We start from the raw sequence: 16,854 nt of genomic DNA on the forward strand, positions 1-16,854 counted from the left end.
CGACGAATTTCGACGTTTGAAAAACAGACTATCGTATGGGTAACATTGATATCACCATATTTTGTCATTATAATTTATTCACATTGAAATTAACGTGCGTTATATATTTACAAACGTATTCAGGTAATTGTCGCGACCGTGTCAAGGTGACTGATGTAATATAGTGTTTATAAATATCTTCAGTTACTTGGGAACAACAGTTGGAACTGATTTGAGAATAATATGCATACACTGGAGACAAGATAGGTTTGACTTTTTCACATCGTCCAAAATGACGTCCACATGCTGACTAGCAATTTTTAATGAACTTGTTTATACCTCGTCCTAATTTTTGCACAGCAAACCTATTATTGTTGAATTTATCGACCTTATTGCCGCTCAAGAAAAATGTTTTGCTGCTTTTCCAACTGAACGCGCCGTTTACAGGGGTCTGGACACCACGCCATAGAGATGTACTCTTTGGATAACCAGGGTCAATTGACTTTGTTTTCTCGTTGTACCGCCAGTATTTGTCATTACGGAAGAAATATGTTCTCGAGTTGCCATCCCAGACCATAGCTGCATCAATTCTGTCCAATCCAGTTTCCCTTCCGTTCTTGATGAAATTGCTGATTCGTGATTGTTTTTTGATACTTCGGAAGTTCTTGTCATAAATCATGTATCTAGAAAATAAAACACTCCGTTTGAAGGATTTCTCTTATACCCGCCTCTTTTCCTGCAGAGATTAGAGGATCCATGTACTGCATTACCATATTAAATTAGCAAATATACTATGTGCACTACACTTAATACATCTTAATTCTCTCGCATTCATTCATTCAGTAATGAAATTACTCTTGCTGGACCTTATCCGAGAAATTACCTGTTATTTTTAAAGAACACGATCGAGCCATCGTTTCTGGTGTATGCGGCATCAATGTTGTCAAAGAGTCCGCGCCATTTTGAGGATATTCGTTCATGATTGCTTGCCTTTTTCGCGTGATTCATTCTCCACACGTAGCGTCCCCGAAAGATGTAGGTTGTGCAGGTTTCCTTCTGGTAGACCACGTCATCAAAGTTGCCATAGTTACAGATTGACGACACCCTCGGCATCACTTCGTTGGTAGCCGGACACGTGATGTATCCTGATCGAGCACCTAAATATTATGGTTGGAATAAACGTCAGGATTTCCTGGATTCACAGTTCATCATACAAATACATTGAAGATTTATGGCAACCCGTATTGAACGTCTATGTCGACAAAGAAATCTACAATACCGTAAATGCTTTGTATCCCAGAAATATCATCTTGTCTGAGCTTCAGTCCGGCTTGAAAACCTTCAAACCAGGGCCACATGATCGCTTGCCTTCTGTCTGAATGTTCCAAGCCAATAGCGTGACCGATCTCGTGCAGGCTGGTCCACAGTAGATCTGTAGTGTCGTCTTGACCGTTCAATGACCACGTCTCATCGTCATCGAAGTGGATGTCACCATCCAGACCTTTAGAATGATAAAACGAAAACGATAATGCACCATTACCAGTTGTTTATAGGTACCAATCATTGCTGGATCCAGATTGCTTAGTCCAGAGTTGGTCTTATTGTGGCTTTGAAATATGCTGGTTGGTGAGTACTATAGTCCTCTACTGAGTTATGTAGTGTTCTCAAATCCTTACCAGGCATCAAAAAAGATTTGAAATGAAAAGCATACCTGTATTAGATCCTGGGTAGAAACCATGGGCCAAAGTGCCACCTCGACCATCAAAACTATACGGATCGCCATGGTCGTAACTACCAAAGCGTACTATAATGTCGGCATTACGATTGTTACTTAGTCTCCTGAAACGCAGGGTGGTAACGGATTGCCACATTTTGAACGCTTTCACTAAGGTTCGGTCAACATCTGCTCGCGATAAGGCGACGTAATTTGAAGGGTAGTTGTGTAAACTCCAGCTGACGGTCTGTAAACATTGAAAAAAAGCTTTTAGGATTGAAAGAATTATGAATAAAAGAATTATTTGTACAGCAAAAGCTTTCATCTACCATTCAGTGCATGGCAGTGTTAGTATGTTAAGAAACTAGAGTCTAGACTAAAGTAACTGCTTGTCATTTTAAATAGACTTTAGTACAAGTATGGACTATTCCTGAAAGGACTATTGTACATCAAAAAGGGTATTGTCTATAATTTCACATACAGGGTGTCCCAAAAAAAACGCAACCACTTAAATATGCAAGAATATTAATATTGTTCGGGTTTGCACCATAGTTCAGCTAAAATGACTTTTAGCATTGTAAATGAAGGATTAAGAGCCATTTTCAATTCCCAGAGGTACTTATCTATTGCGCTTTAGAGCTGTATTAATGTTCTGCATATTTAAGTGGTTGCTTTTTTTTTGGGACACCCTGTAGATTAAAATCATGTTTGTCAGGGACAAATACCTGCTTTCGCCATTTTGTCCCCTGTTGTACGTAGCGTTTTCTTCTGCGCATGTCTCGAAAAGACCCCACAGGAACCCCGCTAACCGCTTGACCAATCACACTCGATGTCGGTTTAAAATCCTGTGCACCACATCGAGGTCCAGTCAGCTTGCGTTTCGTTGCGAGATCCATCTTGCCAGTGACTGGCAGTTGTGCGTATCTTTGAAACTTGCGAATCGCCGCATCAGCCGTGTGCGCGTGTGAAATGACACTTGTCATTGACTTGATGTATCCATATCGCTCTAGGTAAGCGTAGGGCTGCAAGAAAATAATATACCAATCAATGCATCTCATGTGCTGACGCTCTGGCAATCCACAAAGACCGAAGCCTGACCATATATGGCCGAAGACTATACTGGCCTATATACACCAGGAGTCCTTTCCTGGCTTAGGACTAGACTTTTAGGCATCGACCTGTATTGAAATTAAGGAATCCTGTCCTATTATTCACAGTTATTTTTGGTCGGCTTATTGGTCAACAATTGGCTGAGATTGTCAATGCAATGTTGCCAGGATGTTATCGAACTGACAGTTGAAAAATTCGCTAGGTGAACGCTTCCTGTCTCTTACTCGATTCATGCCTTAGTACATGATGGAGTATGGAAGAAAACTAGAATTTATGGCAGAATACTGCGGAACAAGAGAAGGAGAAAACAAGATACAACGACTGTATATCTCATAGTTCGTATTTAGCTCGTTCTGGATCACAAAGTGGCCAATATATGTGAACTCACGTCTTTCTCTTGTTCGGTTGCGAGACCAATCCTGAATTTCCATATTATCACAAGAAAAAAATACGTAGCACAGACCTACAACGAAAATAGTCAAATTATTATACCAAATGACTCGAACTATAGTATAGGAAGTGGTAGAAATACTGGGCTAACCTTTCGACCTAAAAACTATTTTGAAGAACGTGCGAAGAGTCATTGAGGTGATTTGTTTTACGTAGGATTGTTTGCTTTTTCCTTGAAGTGTGGGATTATTTCCTTTTCTTCTCCATCATCGTGTCTCCCTCTTGCACATCAGGCAAGAAGACGTGTCTTCTTAAAACTAACTGCATGCTGAATTTTAGAAAGTTCGTCTGTGCTTTTTGGCTTTCAAAAAGTATTCTAATTCACTGTTTATTCATGTATCTGCAAACAAGCTTTCAAACTAAACCGTGCTGACTTGTACAGTATTTAACTTGTACAACAGAAATGTTCCCATGCAAGATAATTACTAAAACATCTGAACACTCGGACATCTGCTATCCTGTTTTTCTATGCGCGTCGCCGCTCTCTCTCACGCACTAATTAGCATAAAGTACGCCTTGTAAATATCCAAGTACTTTATTGAAGTACGCCGCTCCCTTATTTTGCCGCAAGAATTCGTTACACGATTGTTGAAAAATTTTTGTTTTACGGCTCAGTGTGAAACCAATAACTTACGTCTGTGAAGCATCACAGGGACAACTTTAGCTATCACAGGTAAAGAGTATTCTAAAGCAGTTTTTTCTTCAATTGTATAATTATCTGTTCCGTCGTTGAAAATATCGCTGCTTTAAGAATTCAGGATTTTGTTAGGCCCGAGTATAATCCATTTTAGTTGAGCTGATAGTTAAATTGATATCGATCAGTTAACTCTTCTATCTATTCAGAGATTGAGAAGAACAGAACAAACAGACCTAAATGAAAGTATGTCACGTTCATTCTCTTACCTTCGTCATAATTCTGTATCAATCTGAGTTGAAATTTCTGCCCAAGTTGTCGTATTCAGAACCAGATGACCTACTGGCTTCACTAATTTGGTGCGGGCAATATCCAATGTTTATATAAGCGGATACCTTCAACCTCTACATTCAGCAGGGTGCTGACACAGCAGAAGGTGTTGACACATTCACATCTGTTTGACGTACATATCACTTTTCATTTCCCAGGAAGCCTTCGTTATCAATGAGCACTCCTTGATCCTAGCTGGGTGGATGACGAATCTTAATTAAATTTTCCACAGACGTTGCACGTTTTTCTCCAATAATGAATGGAACACATTTTTCAGCGCAAAACTTTACGAAGACCAACCCCAAACCTCGCCTAATTGGGGTGTGTGAGCCTGTAAGCAACTGAGCTTAAGTTTAGAGGATTGACTGGTCACACATATTGCCACATAATAAAAACGAAAAATTGAAGAATTCCAGTATTCCACATCCTAGCAATTTCCTAGTCTCGGAAATTTGCCGTCGCAGTTTCATTCTTGGAACCGTCATTAGAAATCGTAAAACTGGCGTCCTGCAAAAACACACACACACACAACACAATCGAGCATATCAACACTTTTGAAAATATGCTAGAATGGAATTTATCGACTCTATAAATGGTTTTATCAGACGAAATCCGCGTGATCTATTGAAATCCTATTACTATTAGACAGAAATTTCTAACAGCTAAGCGCAGTTTGAAATAGGTTTGTACTCTCGTTCCGGAAACTGAGGTCTTCTACACAGACATTATTGGATCCGTCCCTGGACGATCGCTTCCGGCCGCTGACGAGACAAATTAACATTTAATTCACACACAGGATGTCTTGACGTTTAAAAAACGTTCGTAATATACAACCATTGTTTTTATTTGCTCTAGCTTACTGTCTGTGTGACTGTGACAGATCACGTACATACTATCTGTAGTACAACGTGTACTGCTTATAAAAAACGCTGATCCAATTTTTGAGCACATTCGGTTCAATCAAGGGCTTGGCAAAATTTTCACTTCATTGTTCTATTTTTTTCCGGTTTCTCTCTTTAATTAGATTTGCTTAATTATACCGCGACGACATAATGTATACGTCAGCAGCCAAACTGTCATCCAACATCAGATTATCAATTTAACCTATGATTTAACTTATCACTCGTTCAAAGCATCTGGATGTCTTCTCTCGCTAAAAATGCCTTCATTGTGTGTGCAGATCGGTGTTGACTGAGTGGAAAACGAGGAAGAGAAAAAAAGAGCTGCTTTTCTTCAGTTCAAGGTGTCCACGATTCTTGATTCTTACCCGATACGGAATCCTTCCCCACAGTGATCCGATGGCTCAGACTGGCCACCCATATCCAGGTTTCATGGAATAGGTAAATGCATAAGATAGCCAAAAGGTTTAATGGATGTCTTGACTTACAGCCAGTTTAAACAATTCGCCAAATTTTGTTGTTTTGGTACGGATCATTAAGTTCCAGTCAGATGACGTCATGACGGGGGGACAGGGTTAACACCAATTAGGATACTTGCCCAACGGAAATTATAAGCAAAGTTAGCAAACACGTACGACATCCAAAAAATGTCAGAAAATACATATCTTGATCATTCAAGGTTGTTTTTTTATACCATCGTGCTTTTCTGCCGACCCAACACTACGTTTGTGCTAATTGGATCTTTTGAACAAGCATATTTAACATAAACCCAATTTCACACTTTCGATACATCCACTTATTTTCACTTTCAATATTCCCAGCGTTATATGTGACCTCGTACGGTACGCGACAACCAAACCTCTTTCAAAGAGGAAAAAAAGCACAACCATTTAAGTTCCTTTCATATTAATCTAAATTATGACCTTTTTAACATACACAATATCACAAAGTATGCAGTAACTACGTTTTCTTTTAAGAAATCCCCCGTCTTTTGTGAATCTGTAACTTGTAGTTCTTGTGGTTCTATTCTATGACTATGTTCATGAATTACTCCGAAAGCGCGGCATTATTACGTCTTTGAAATACTGCGTTTGATGGGGTATCAGTAATATAATTATATCATATTTTATCCAGTGTCAGGTACAGAGATCAGTTTTGATGCAGAGAGCGTTGGTATACAGCAATAGCGAAAACGATTCCCATATTTTTTTTTGGAATAATTTCCGGATCAATTACCCCAGGTGATGTCATTCACGAATCTCAGTGGCCTGCCTCAAACAAGATCTTCACTCCCTGAAAATAAAACAAAGCACACATATGAACTGTTTGTGAAATTTTTCAAGGCATTTTTCAACAGCTGCAATTGAAGTTATGATTCATTTTTCCAATTCCTTTTCTTCAAATACCTTCTGCATGGCAACAATCCAGTTTAGCGAAGCCTTTCTGCCTTCTTGTGTAGCTTCCAACGCTCGTAGTTGTTTTGTCTCAGGTGAGTTACTGCTTTCATTTTTGCATTTGAAGATCAGACCTGTTACTATGGGAAGAGTTGAACCTAGGGAGAAATGAATGTGAAGAGAGATATACTTCTTAATGGATGATCTCTACTGATATATTAGCTTCTGTGGGAAGGGGGTGACTTATGGAACAGAAAGGCAGGCTGGGTGAGATGGGGCTTGAATGAGGGTTAGGAAAGAGGGATAGACAGGTGGAGAGGACTAGAAGATGGAATTGGAGATGGCTGTTAGTTATAAGGGGTATGGTATGGGTTGGCAAATGGGTGTGGAATTTGAGGAAATAAAAAGCATGCCTAGAAGGGGTATATAGGTGTATATAGGGTCAGTAGTGAGACAGCATCATGTTGTAGAGGTTGGAAGAAAAAGATGAAATGTTGGAGTGGAATGTGTGGTGGATACTCAGGCAACAAAGATCAGTACCTTGGGTTTCTGGATTATCAGATACAGTTTTTACTGAGATGAGTCTTGTCAAATCAATGACATCATGATTTTTGCCAATTAGGATTTCTCTGTGGTGAAAAAGTAGTGAATTGAAAATTGGGAAACAAATAGAGATTTAACATATGTACAACCATCCACCTGTGATTCTTGTGATTAAGTTTACAATGCAAAGTTTCTTCTGTTGATTCATCAACATAAAAATCCGCTCCTAAAAAGGAATCATGAGAATGCAATGAAGTATCATTGGAGCATAATCCAGCATAAATGAACCCAATTATTAGGGCAAAGATGATATTTTCAGTATTGATCAACTTTTATACCATTCATTAAAACTTTCAAAGATTTATCAAAAAATTCATTTTCTTTCTTTGCCACAGCAGCGCATTCCTCGCACACTCTAACAGGATCAACAAAGTTTAGTCTTGGTAGAAGAACTTTTTGATCACAACAGGTCCCACAAAACACATTGCCACATCTTCGACAATGATGCTGAAATACAATATGAGATGAGTGGTTCACACCATGCTTGGAGAAATATGTTAATTCATGGCCAGTTCATTTCATATTAGTATCTTTCAGGCATTGTGCTGAAACTACTTGCTAGTGATTCTACTGGCTATGCTTCACCTATTAATTGGCAATAAGCCCAAGTTTGTCATCTCTAGTGCCATATGTTGCTTGTGATTTGTAATGCGAAAGTATTTTGCTTTTTTTTCTTGAAATGACATGTGTAAAAGCATTGCCAGCTAATAAGTTAACTATTGAAGCATGATGACTAAAAAAGTTTTAATAAAACTTTTTTTGCCAAGCCTGGACTGTATGCAATCCAATTTACTTCAACAAGGTTTAAACCAAACAAAATCAATGAACAATAGACATATTTAATATTGCTAGTTATATTAAGCGGTATATACGCCTGAACAAAAACTTACCCGTCTCTTCCAGAAATCAAACGTCGCTTTACATTTCACGCACGAAGTATACTAAAAAAAAACATTCTTAAGTCAAAATTTCTGGCAAATTTCGACAGGCCAGAATACAGGTATAAGGTTACAAGTACTGGGACTATTGAAATAAATTAATACACATGTCTGCGTATTCGGGGAAAAAATGCAGATTTGTACAACGATTCACACACTTTTTCGTCTGGCTGCCAAGGAGGTTCTTCTATCGTGAAAGGAGAACGGTCTTTGTCGTCGTTTGGAAGCATTCGCAGGCCACTTTTGCCTTTTGTTAAAGTCTTACCAGATGCCATTTTATGTTCGCAGTTTAATATTCTATGATGTGAAATGAAGAAAATAAACAATATGGCAATCGGACGCAATCGTACATTCCCGCCAGCTATCGACGCTTCCCCGGGATTCCCCGGTCCCTTACTGTTTAAGCACAAATTGCCATGAAATTTTAATAAGTGGTAGAAATTCTATACAGAAAAGCTCGAACAAGAGTATGCTGAAACTATTCGCCTTTTCTTTTTGAAAAGTTGATAAATTCATAATATGTTCTATATACTTTTGATTTTCCTGATATTCCCATTGTTTGGAAACCTTTCATCTGGAGACTCGGGTATATTGAAGCTTGCTTTACAATATTTTTACAAAACTATTAATGTATTTAAGTATGCGACGAAGGCAATTTACGTTATTTTTTAATTGCTTTTACGTGTTTAAAGTTTAGGCATGCGAACTATGTAATCTGGAAATTATTAGGGTAATTTAATTAACCAATCTTTGTTTTCAGGCTTTCCGTTATTTTCGGACGTTCTTTTCAGTTTTGTTTGATCTTTGTTTTAAACGCAGTCAAAAGTCAATTGCCATCTGCATCTCATGAATTTTTTACACTTAAAATTTTGAAGGGAATTTAGTTTGGCGTCAGATTAGTGCCAAAAGTGGTAATCGACCAAGTGGCATTTTTGATGCATTGACCTGGGCTGATGACCGTTATCAACTTTGGTTATTTTCTGGTAAAAAGGTTGTGAGAAAGAATGAATCTGAGGTGAAGAAAGATGTATATGAACTGTGGAAATTTAACCAGGAATCATACAAGTGGATAAAAGTAGTGCATAAAAATTCATCAGGATACCCAAAGCTCAGCAATGGTTTATCATGTTTTTGTCATGGCAGGGCTTTCGTTTTTGGTCAGCAAGTTCACAATAATGAATCAGAGTTATGGGCGTACAATATATCTTCAAATGCTTGGAATTTGATTCAAACTGTAAATCACTTTGGGGACATGAATGGTTGTTTTGCATTGTGGTGTGACAAGAGTTCAGACAGTTTATCTTTGATTTGCCATTCAAACATGGATGCTATTAAACTGTGGGTTTTCAAGTTAAAAACAATGAACTGGGAACCAATAAATATCACAGAAAGAATACATGTGGATGAAGGCATTTCCAAGTTGGATCAGTTTTCACTTTGGAATGATGAGCATGATGGTTTGGTATTCATGTATGTATGGTCATCCCAAAATATGAGCAAGGACTCTGTGCTTCTGTCAATAAGTCATGACAATGTTGCAATATCTAAGGTTAATATTACAAAGCCAGAATATTGGTCTAGTAGGAATGGATTTGTTAGGTGGGTTGATGACAACTCCAATCTTCATTTGCTTGGGATAGCCAGTACCGGCAGTGTGAATACTTCAGTTCATTGGATGCTGAAAAGCTCAAACCTAACTTGGATTCAATCCAGGTCCAGGTATCCTGATCCTAGCCCAAGATTTGGGGCAAATGTTTGGCAAGTTGATGGCAATGTATGGTTATTTGGTGGATATAGAAAAGATAAAGAAGGGCATGTGGTGGTTCTCGATGATCTTTGGATTGGTATAAGTATAACTGATAGCAAGCCAGTCATACCTCAACCAACACATGTTAACCATGATTTACCTGGTGATACCTTAGGGTTGTCTCTGACCAATAAGTTGATCATATCTATGGTGACATTGTGTATCGTATTGGCAGTAAGTATACGGCTTTGCTACAAACGAGAGTTGAATAAATTGATGTCTGGGTTGAAGAAGAATCGTGTGCTGTACCATCAACTCAGTCAAGAGGGCGACAAAAGCACTAGACTCTAATGCAGATGTTTATAAAATAATTATTTATTTAAAATTAGTAAATTAAAAATTATTTGTACAAAATGCATGATTTACATAAAAATTAAGTGGAAAATAATCTAACTATTTACCATATATTTACACAATAAACGCATTTCTTGTATAAAAACTAATATAATTATTTAATATATTTAATAATGATCTAATTTAAACAATGGTAAAAGTATTAGTATGTATTTATTATACTCTTTATTGGAGACAGCATGATTTCATAATTTTAAACTTAGTATGTTCTCGGGAACTAACATGTGCATTTTGTATAAATGAAAATGAGTTATCATGATTATATAAAAGTCACATTATGAAATAAATGTTTGTGAACAGCAGTATTACATAAAGTTAACATCATCAATTGAAACTGAGTTAATCCCATCACGACGGCTGCATTTTAGTTCAATGCATTTCAATGGTGTTCCCCAAACAACATGAGTTTTATCCTTCAAATTATAAAGTTTGCTCTGTAGTGATATCTGAATAGAGCTCCCATCCCCGAATTGTACGTGCAGAGGTAGAAACGTCCGGACTTTATTGGATGTTTTCTGCACCATACCCGAAGACCATGTTCCTGAAAAGCTTGATTGAGAATCAGTCTTTGTTGCTGTGCCATCGACATTAATCCCACTTAAACTGACGGTGCTGAAATTGAATATTGGGAACATTAATATGATGGAGTGAAGCAATACAATTGAATCTGTAGCAATGAAAATAATTTGTGGATTGTCAGATGACTAATTCAGGAAGTAGCTACAAGCTTTTACCAAGTAGGTTACAAGGAATATGAGAAAAATATGATTAATAATAATCAACAAGTTATCTCTTATAAAAAACATAACATATAGTGATATGGTAGTTTATAAAACTAGTCTTTATGACAGTATGTTCAAATGTGATCAAACGGTGGCCTAAACCCGCTGATTTCCTGACCTTATATCCAAAGGAGGCCGAACGTCTATAGTCACTTTGTATACGGTGTCAACGTGTAGTTTTATAGTCTTGTTTTCTTTGAAACGTTCGCCATCGATCTTGTAAAACAGCTGAGAACCGTCACTCTTCTTTGAAATGGATAAAGAAACCTTGAAAGCGTCAGACATGGTTACAATTTGTATATTTTTTAAGAGTTAAGTTGACTTTAACTATCTTTATTAGAGTAATTTCATGGATCGTTGCCTACATTATAGCGTGATTATAGATTCTTTCTGTGACCCTATGGGCCAATTGCAGAATTGCAAAGCATCACGGTAGTTTAATTACATAGCAAGATTTTTCAACATGGCGATTGTATTTTTCGAAAGTGGCACTGTGCTAAACACACGAAATTTGCAAGAAAACTTCTGTCATTTTTGATTCGATTAAAGTTTGTACGAAATATGTACAACTTGTTTCGTATTTCTACTGCGTCTTGGTGTTCTACGAGCGACTGCACTTAAAATATTCAAGATAGCGTACAGAGTCGTTGAAGCTGGGAAGGAGTTCGATCCGCCGTTGTCAGGTACAAATTTTTGAGTATTTCACGATCAAAAGGTAAGTACTGTATTAAATTATTTTTGTAGTGAGGAACACGTTGTGATTTTGTGTTTGCCCGAATATTTCAACGATCGGTTTAATTGTAGAGGCTCGAGAGGTAAAAATGTTTGCACACTTGACGATCATGAAACAACACATGTTTGATCAAACGTTCTTTTCACAAACCAAAACATTGAAGTTGTCTGGCGGGAAAAATAAAAACAGTTACTCTTTCAAATACCGAGCTTTCACATTTCAAAGGTTTTGAAATATTTAAAAAGTATTTTTAAGTACTATTCACTGCTGTTCAAGTTTCTCCTTGGAGTTTTTAACAACACATTCACGCGAGTCAAATTTACGCAACGTCGCTTGTTTCGAGCAAATTTTGCAGCCTTTTGGTTTACCATTTATTTTGATATATATGGAAAGCGAAACAAAGAAAGTACCCAAAGATAAAAAGTATGGGGGAACGACGTGTTGTGTGCCATTCTGTCGAAGTAACAATGTTAAAAATCCGGATTATCGTTCCATAAATTCCCTGGATCAAGCTTGAAAGAAACATGGCTAAATTTATTAGGAATACAAAGTCAACTCTAAAAGCCACAAGTGTGTTCCCTACACTTCCCCGGTGGAAAAGAAATCTTTTGGTGCATTGCCAACTGTTGCAAAAATATCATGCAGACAGACTGAAAATAGCAGTCGTGGAAGGGCACATACATGTGTAATAAACAAGGACACAACCACTGAAACAAACCAGTTTGAACAGCACAATACTACCTTTGATGTACAAGATTCGGACTATGAAAAATTGAAAAATGATCATGTAGCTTTACAAAGAAAATACGAGGAGTTATCATCTAAATATAAACAGTGTGCACTGCGATTAGAACATGTACTTGCCAGCGACATAAATTTTAAATTCTACACAGGTTTCCAAAATTATGCGACATTTAAAGTTTTCTTTGACTTTCTCCAGCCAGCATGTAATTTCTTAACTTATGCTGGATCGAGTAACAATGTGGAATACTCGGCAGAGTCAAAAAAGCAGGGGCGAAAAAGGTCTATGACACCAGAGCAAGAGTTGTTTATGGTTTTAGTTCGCCTGCGGTGCGGTCTCATGGGGGTTGACATTGCTCACAGATTTGGCATTTCAGAGGCTCAAGTTTCCCGTATATGGGCAACTTGGTTAGAGTTTCTATATCACAAGTTAAGAGCCCTTCCTATCTGGGCATCACGTGATTATGTGCAACAAACTATGCCACAATCTTTTAAAGAAACATATCCAAATACCCGTGTAATTATTGATTGCACAGAACTACTTCTTGAAATGCCAACATCATTTAGAAGTCAGTCTGTAACATACTCGTCATACAAAAATCACAATACAGCTAAGGGGTTGCTTGGAATTTCTCCTGCTGGGTATCCAACATTTGTATCCGAATTGTATGCTGGAAGGGCATCTGATAAACAAGTGACAAAAGATTGTGGGATTCTTAATTTGCTTGAATCAGGTGATGACATTATGGCAGACAGGGGTTTTGATATAGCAGATGACATGCCTGCTGGGGTTGGGCTTAATATACCACCTTTTCTAAATGGTGCTAGTCAACTTTCACTTGGGGCTGAAAATGACACACGGAAGATTGCATCATTGAGAGTACATGTGGAAAGAGCAATACAACGTATAAAGAGTTATAGAATTATAAAAAATGTTTTTCCCCTCAAGATGTCATCAGACTTGAACAAAATATGGGTAATTTGTTCATACCTCACTCTATTTTACCCACCCTTGATAAACGAAAAGTGTGAATCAGAATAAATATCAAACAATTGTTTTAAATTATTTCTTAAGTAGCTAGTTTCGGATAAATGTATGTGAAATAAAAAGAAGTAAGTTTTGGTAACATTGTTTTGTACCACAATTCATGGTCAAAGTAAATTCTTTCACTAAAAACTTCTTTGTTTGTATAAACAATAAAGTCTCCCCAATTCACTTTGCAGGCAGACATAACACCTTGAATTTGATAAAAATGATGATGGTTTCTCTTAAGTTGTGGTTTTCCATTAAGTACATGTAAATAGAATGATGGGTCAACCTTGCAGGCTTCTATAATTGTCATTTCTTTTTTTGAAAATGGACATTTCACCTCTCCTATTCCAAATGATGGCTCTACATGATCATGTAGCAAACAGTCTGGGCTTGCACCAAGCCATGGGGCTTCAATGTTAACAAATAACCCACACTGAACACATGCACTCATCATCAGGTCTTCAAAATTCTTTTGCTCTAAATATTTTTGAATGGCCATCTGCTCATTACTGTTGCCCCACTGACAGGCTTCTGGGGCTTAGTAACATTACTTGCTGGTAAGATGATTTTGCTAAGAAGTGAAGTAGGGAATACATTCTCTCTTCGTTTCATTACAGTACCAAAATGTGAGGCAGTTAGACGACCTTGTCGTTCATTAAACCATAGTTTACATTGGGATTGACCTCTTGTATTGCATTCAATATCAACCATTTTTCTTTGGTTGTATAAAGAGTGCTTTTAGTATATGGCATATACTCCTGAGAAGGTAAATATTTGCACACTTCTGTAAAGTCAGGAACAGTAATTTGTTCCAGTATAGATTTTCGAATTTCAACATTGTACATTTGATTTGCAAATAGGTCTGCATCATTAAATGCCTTTTTAGAAGGTAATTCCTTGACAAATTCCTGATAGTGGAATGGTTCACAATTATTAGATGCTAAAAGGCCCTGCAAATAATCACAAGTGCCAACAGTTTTTAAACCATCTTCTAGTTTTTTTAAATCTTCAACATTTACACACTTAGCAAAAACAGGTGCTGGGTTGTTGTATTCTGAGACATAATGCTTCTCTGTCTTGGAAGTTGCTTTGCTAATTTTTACTTGGTCGAAAAGCACTGCACTCTCAAGTTTCTCACTAGTATTAGGCACATGCCACTGTTGTAAAAGTTGTGTACATGTTAAGTCATCTGGGACTTCAGGTAATTCAAGTTGGATATAGTCCAAAATTTGAAACAATAAGGCAGCTACATGTTTACAGCAGCCACCTTTTCCTGCTGTACAAGTACAACTTGCATGGGATATTTTACCAGTGTCTTGGCGTAGGTGAACATATACAGCATAGTGTGCCTTTTTCATAGAGGCATGCACAACACATTTAAAGAGGAAAAACTTTTCCTGGCCTTTTAAAACATTAGGTTTGACTTTAACCTGGGTAACCATCTTATCTTTGAATAGTTGATAGCCGTACTTTTTATGCTTGTGAGCATTCGGTGGTTTTCCAAGTTTACTTGAGTCGTCAGTTATCAAATGTTCAAGCAATAATGCATGCGTAAATGCGGGAATACCACGAAGATTTTTTGTCCACTGTACTTCATCCTCCATATCAAAATAAATGGTAAACCAAAAGGCTGCAAAATTTGCTCGAAACAAGCGACGTTGCGTAAAATTTGACTCGCGTGAATGTGTTGTTGTTAAAAAACTCCAAGGAGAAACTTGAACAGCAGTGAATAGTACTTAAAAATACTTTTTAAATATTTCAAAACCTTTGAAATGTGAAAGCTCGGTATTTGAAAGAGTAACTGTTTTTATTTTTCCCGCCAGACAACTTCAATGTTTTGGTTTGTGAAAAGAACGTTTGATCAAACATGTGTTGTTTCATGATCGTCAAGTGTGCAAACATTTTTACCTCTCGAGCCTCTACAATTAAACCGATCGTTGAAATATTCGGGCAAACACAAAATCACAACGTGTTCCTCACTACAAAAATAATTTAATACAGTACTTACCTTTTGATCGTGAAATACTCAAAAATTTGTACCTGACAACGGCGGATCGAACTCCTTCCCAGCTTCAACGACTCTGTACGCTATCTTGAATATTTTAAGTGCAGTCGCTCGTAGAACACCAAGACGCAGTAGAAATACGAAACAAGTTGTACATATTTCGTACAAACTTTAATCGAATCAAAAATGACAGAAGTTTTCTTGCAAATTTCGTGTGTTTAGCACAGTGCCACTTTCGAAAAATACAATCGCCATGTTGAAAAATCTTGCTATGTAATTAAACTACCGTGATGCTTTGCAATTCTGCAATTGGCCCATTTCTCAGATCACTCACCATACACCAACCTGTCGATTTGCTTACGACCATCACCGAGAGCAAAAACTATATAAAATAAGTTGAATTTATCTTTGCTTTTCGCTCAGTTAGAAATTAAAAAAAAGCTCACTAATCTTTTAATTTTCTTTTTCCCCCCGATATTTAGAAAATTTAAGGCTTTTTAGCTTAAAATTAATCTCATTTTGCAACATCAATACATGATGTAAAAGTCAGTGATTTTGAGTGATGGTATTTTTAGGATATGCAATGTGTAAAATTGCCTTTTAAATGAAAATGGCGGCAAACAGAGGAGCGAAGGTACTTTATTTATTTCCCTTGAAAAGAGTTTAATTTATATTATATTTATAAACGTGATGCTGGTATGATACACAGTACGACGTGTTTATATGTTATTTGTTCTTTACTACAGGGCAATAAATCTCAAACAGATATACAGCAGAAGTTAAGCAGTATAGGAGAAAATATGCAATGTTCATCATCCTCTCTGCTGTCAGAAACGAAAGTTCTGAACAAGTTAATTTACAAATCAAAAAATACCCACAATAAAGAAAAGTTCTTCAAATGTATAGAAAGGGTTAGCCTAATTATCATTATACTACACACAAAGTCAGAATAACTCACAAACCATTATTAGATAGAATAGCATGGGGATGTGAATGACTGAATTTTAAAGATGTTGTGAAAATAGCGAATAAATAGCTTGATGCATCTATGTATGAACACACTATTCCCTCTATTCACCATTTTCACATTGTCAAGCATTGACCAAGTTGAATCCATCTTAGTATTGATTCACAAATCTGTTTTTCTGGGAAATATCTCTTTAAAAAATTGAGGTTTTAACCAAAGTTTTATCCTTTTTAGATAAACAAATGTTTAAACAAACACAAACTTCTTTGTCTTGATAAGAAGATCATATTAACAAGTAAAAATGTTAGGTATGATGGGGTATTTCTTGGAAATCATTCTGTCATTCAAATGTTTCTTAGAATGTATATATCTGTGTTTTTA

At 36.9% G+C, this 16,854-nt stretch overlaps 5 protein-coding genes across 6 annotated transcripts; 1 reads left to right on the forward strand and 4 right to left on the reverse strand.

Moving 5' to 3' along the window:
• Window positions 1-66: 66 nt before the first annotated feature.
• On the reverse strand, window positions 67-4,712 carry LOC114522167 (matrix metalloproteinase-14-like). Of its 2 annotated transcripts, none has more exons than XM_028542797.1 (7): window positions 4,157-4,712; window positions 3,192-3,266; window positions 2,419-2,715; window positions 1,691-1,940; window positions 1,259-1,480; window positions 863-1,136; window positions 67-662 (listed from the first exon to the last, which is right to left on the reverse strand). In XM_028542797.1, exons 1-7 carry the CDS (start codon window positions 4,163-4,165, stop codon window positions 290-292), a joined length of 1,500 nt encoding a protein of 499 aa, XP_028398598.1. In that variant the 5' UTR covers window positions 4,166-4,712; the 3' UTR covers window positions 67-289. The 2 variants fall into 2 exon arrangements, with proteins under 2 accessions (XP_028398598.1, XP_028398599.1); XM_028542798.1 differs by lacking the exon at window positions 4,157-4,712 and adding an exon at window positions 3,345-3,423.
• A 765-nt stretch (window positions 4,713-5,477) lies between these two features.
• LOC114522175 (zinc finger FYVE domain-containing protein 21-like) lies at window positions 5,478-8,402 on the reverse strand. The gene is made up of 7 exons (XM_028542806.1): window positions 8,210-8,402; window positions 8,004-8,054; window positions 7,392-7,560; window positions 7,210-7,279; window positions 7,051-7,139; window positions 6,523-6,668; window positions 5,478-6,409 (listed from the first exon to the last, which is right to left on the reverse strand). Exons 1-7 carry the CDS (start codon window positions 8,324-8,326, stop codon window positions 6,377-6,379), a joined length of 675 nt encoding a protein of 224 aa, XP_028398607.1. The 5' UTR covers window positions 8,327-8,402; the 3' UTR covers window positions 5,478-6,376.
• Window positions 8,403-8,478: 76 nt separating this feature from the next.
• On the forward strand, window positions 8,479-10,243 carry LOC114522170. The gene is made up of 2 exons (XM_028542801.1): window positions 8,479-8,637; window positions 8,927-10,243. The coding sequence occupies exons 1-2, from the start codon at window positions 8,571-8,573 to the stop codon at window positions 10,147-10,149; spliced, it is 1,290 nt and encodes a 429-aa protein (XP_028398602.1). The 5' UTR covers window positions 8,479-8,570; the 3' UTR covers window positions 10,150-10,243.
• A 253-nt stretch (window positions 10,244-10,496) lies between these two features.
• LOC114522177 (CB1 cannabinoid receptor-interacting protein 1-like) lies at window positions 10,497-11,390 on the reverse strand. Its single transcript, XM_028542808.1, has 2 exons — window positions 11,113-11,390; window positions 10,497-10,824 (listed from the first exon to the last, which is right to left on the reverse strand). Exons 1-2 carry the CDS (start codon window positions 11,277-11,279, stop codon window positions 10,518-10,520), a joined length of 474 nt encoding a protein of 157 aa, XP_028398609.1. The 5' UTR covers window positions 11,280-11,390; the 3' UTR covers window positions 10,497-10,517.
• Window positions 11,391-12,330: 940 nt separating this feature from the next.
• On the reverse strand, window positions 12,331-15,820 carry LOC114522365. The gene is made up of 2 exons (XM_028543036.1): window positions 14,163-15,820; window positions 12,331-14,038 (listed from the first exon to the last, which is right to left on the reverse strand). Exons 1-2 carry the CDS (start codon window positions 15,103-15,105, stop codon window positions 13,539-13,541), a joined length of 1,443 nt encoding a protein of 480 aa, XP_028398837.1. The 5' UTR covers window positions 15,106-15,820; the 3' UTR covers window positions 12,331-13,538.
• Window positions 15,821-16,854: the final 1,034 nt, after the last annotated feature.

This window comes from Dendronephthya gigantea, unplaced genomic scaffold (assembly GCF_004324835.1).
Source record: "Dendronephthya gigantea isolate DGI-Jeju-01 unplaced genomic scaffold, DenGig_1.0 000022F, whole genome shotgun sequence".
Lineage (NCBI taxonomy): Eukaryota > Metazoa > Cnidaria > Anthozoa > Malacalcyonacea > Nephtheidae > Dendronephthya > Dendronephthya gigantea.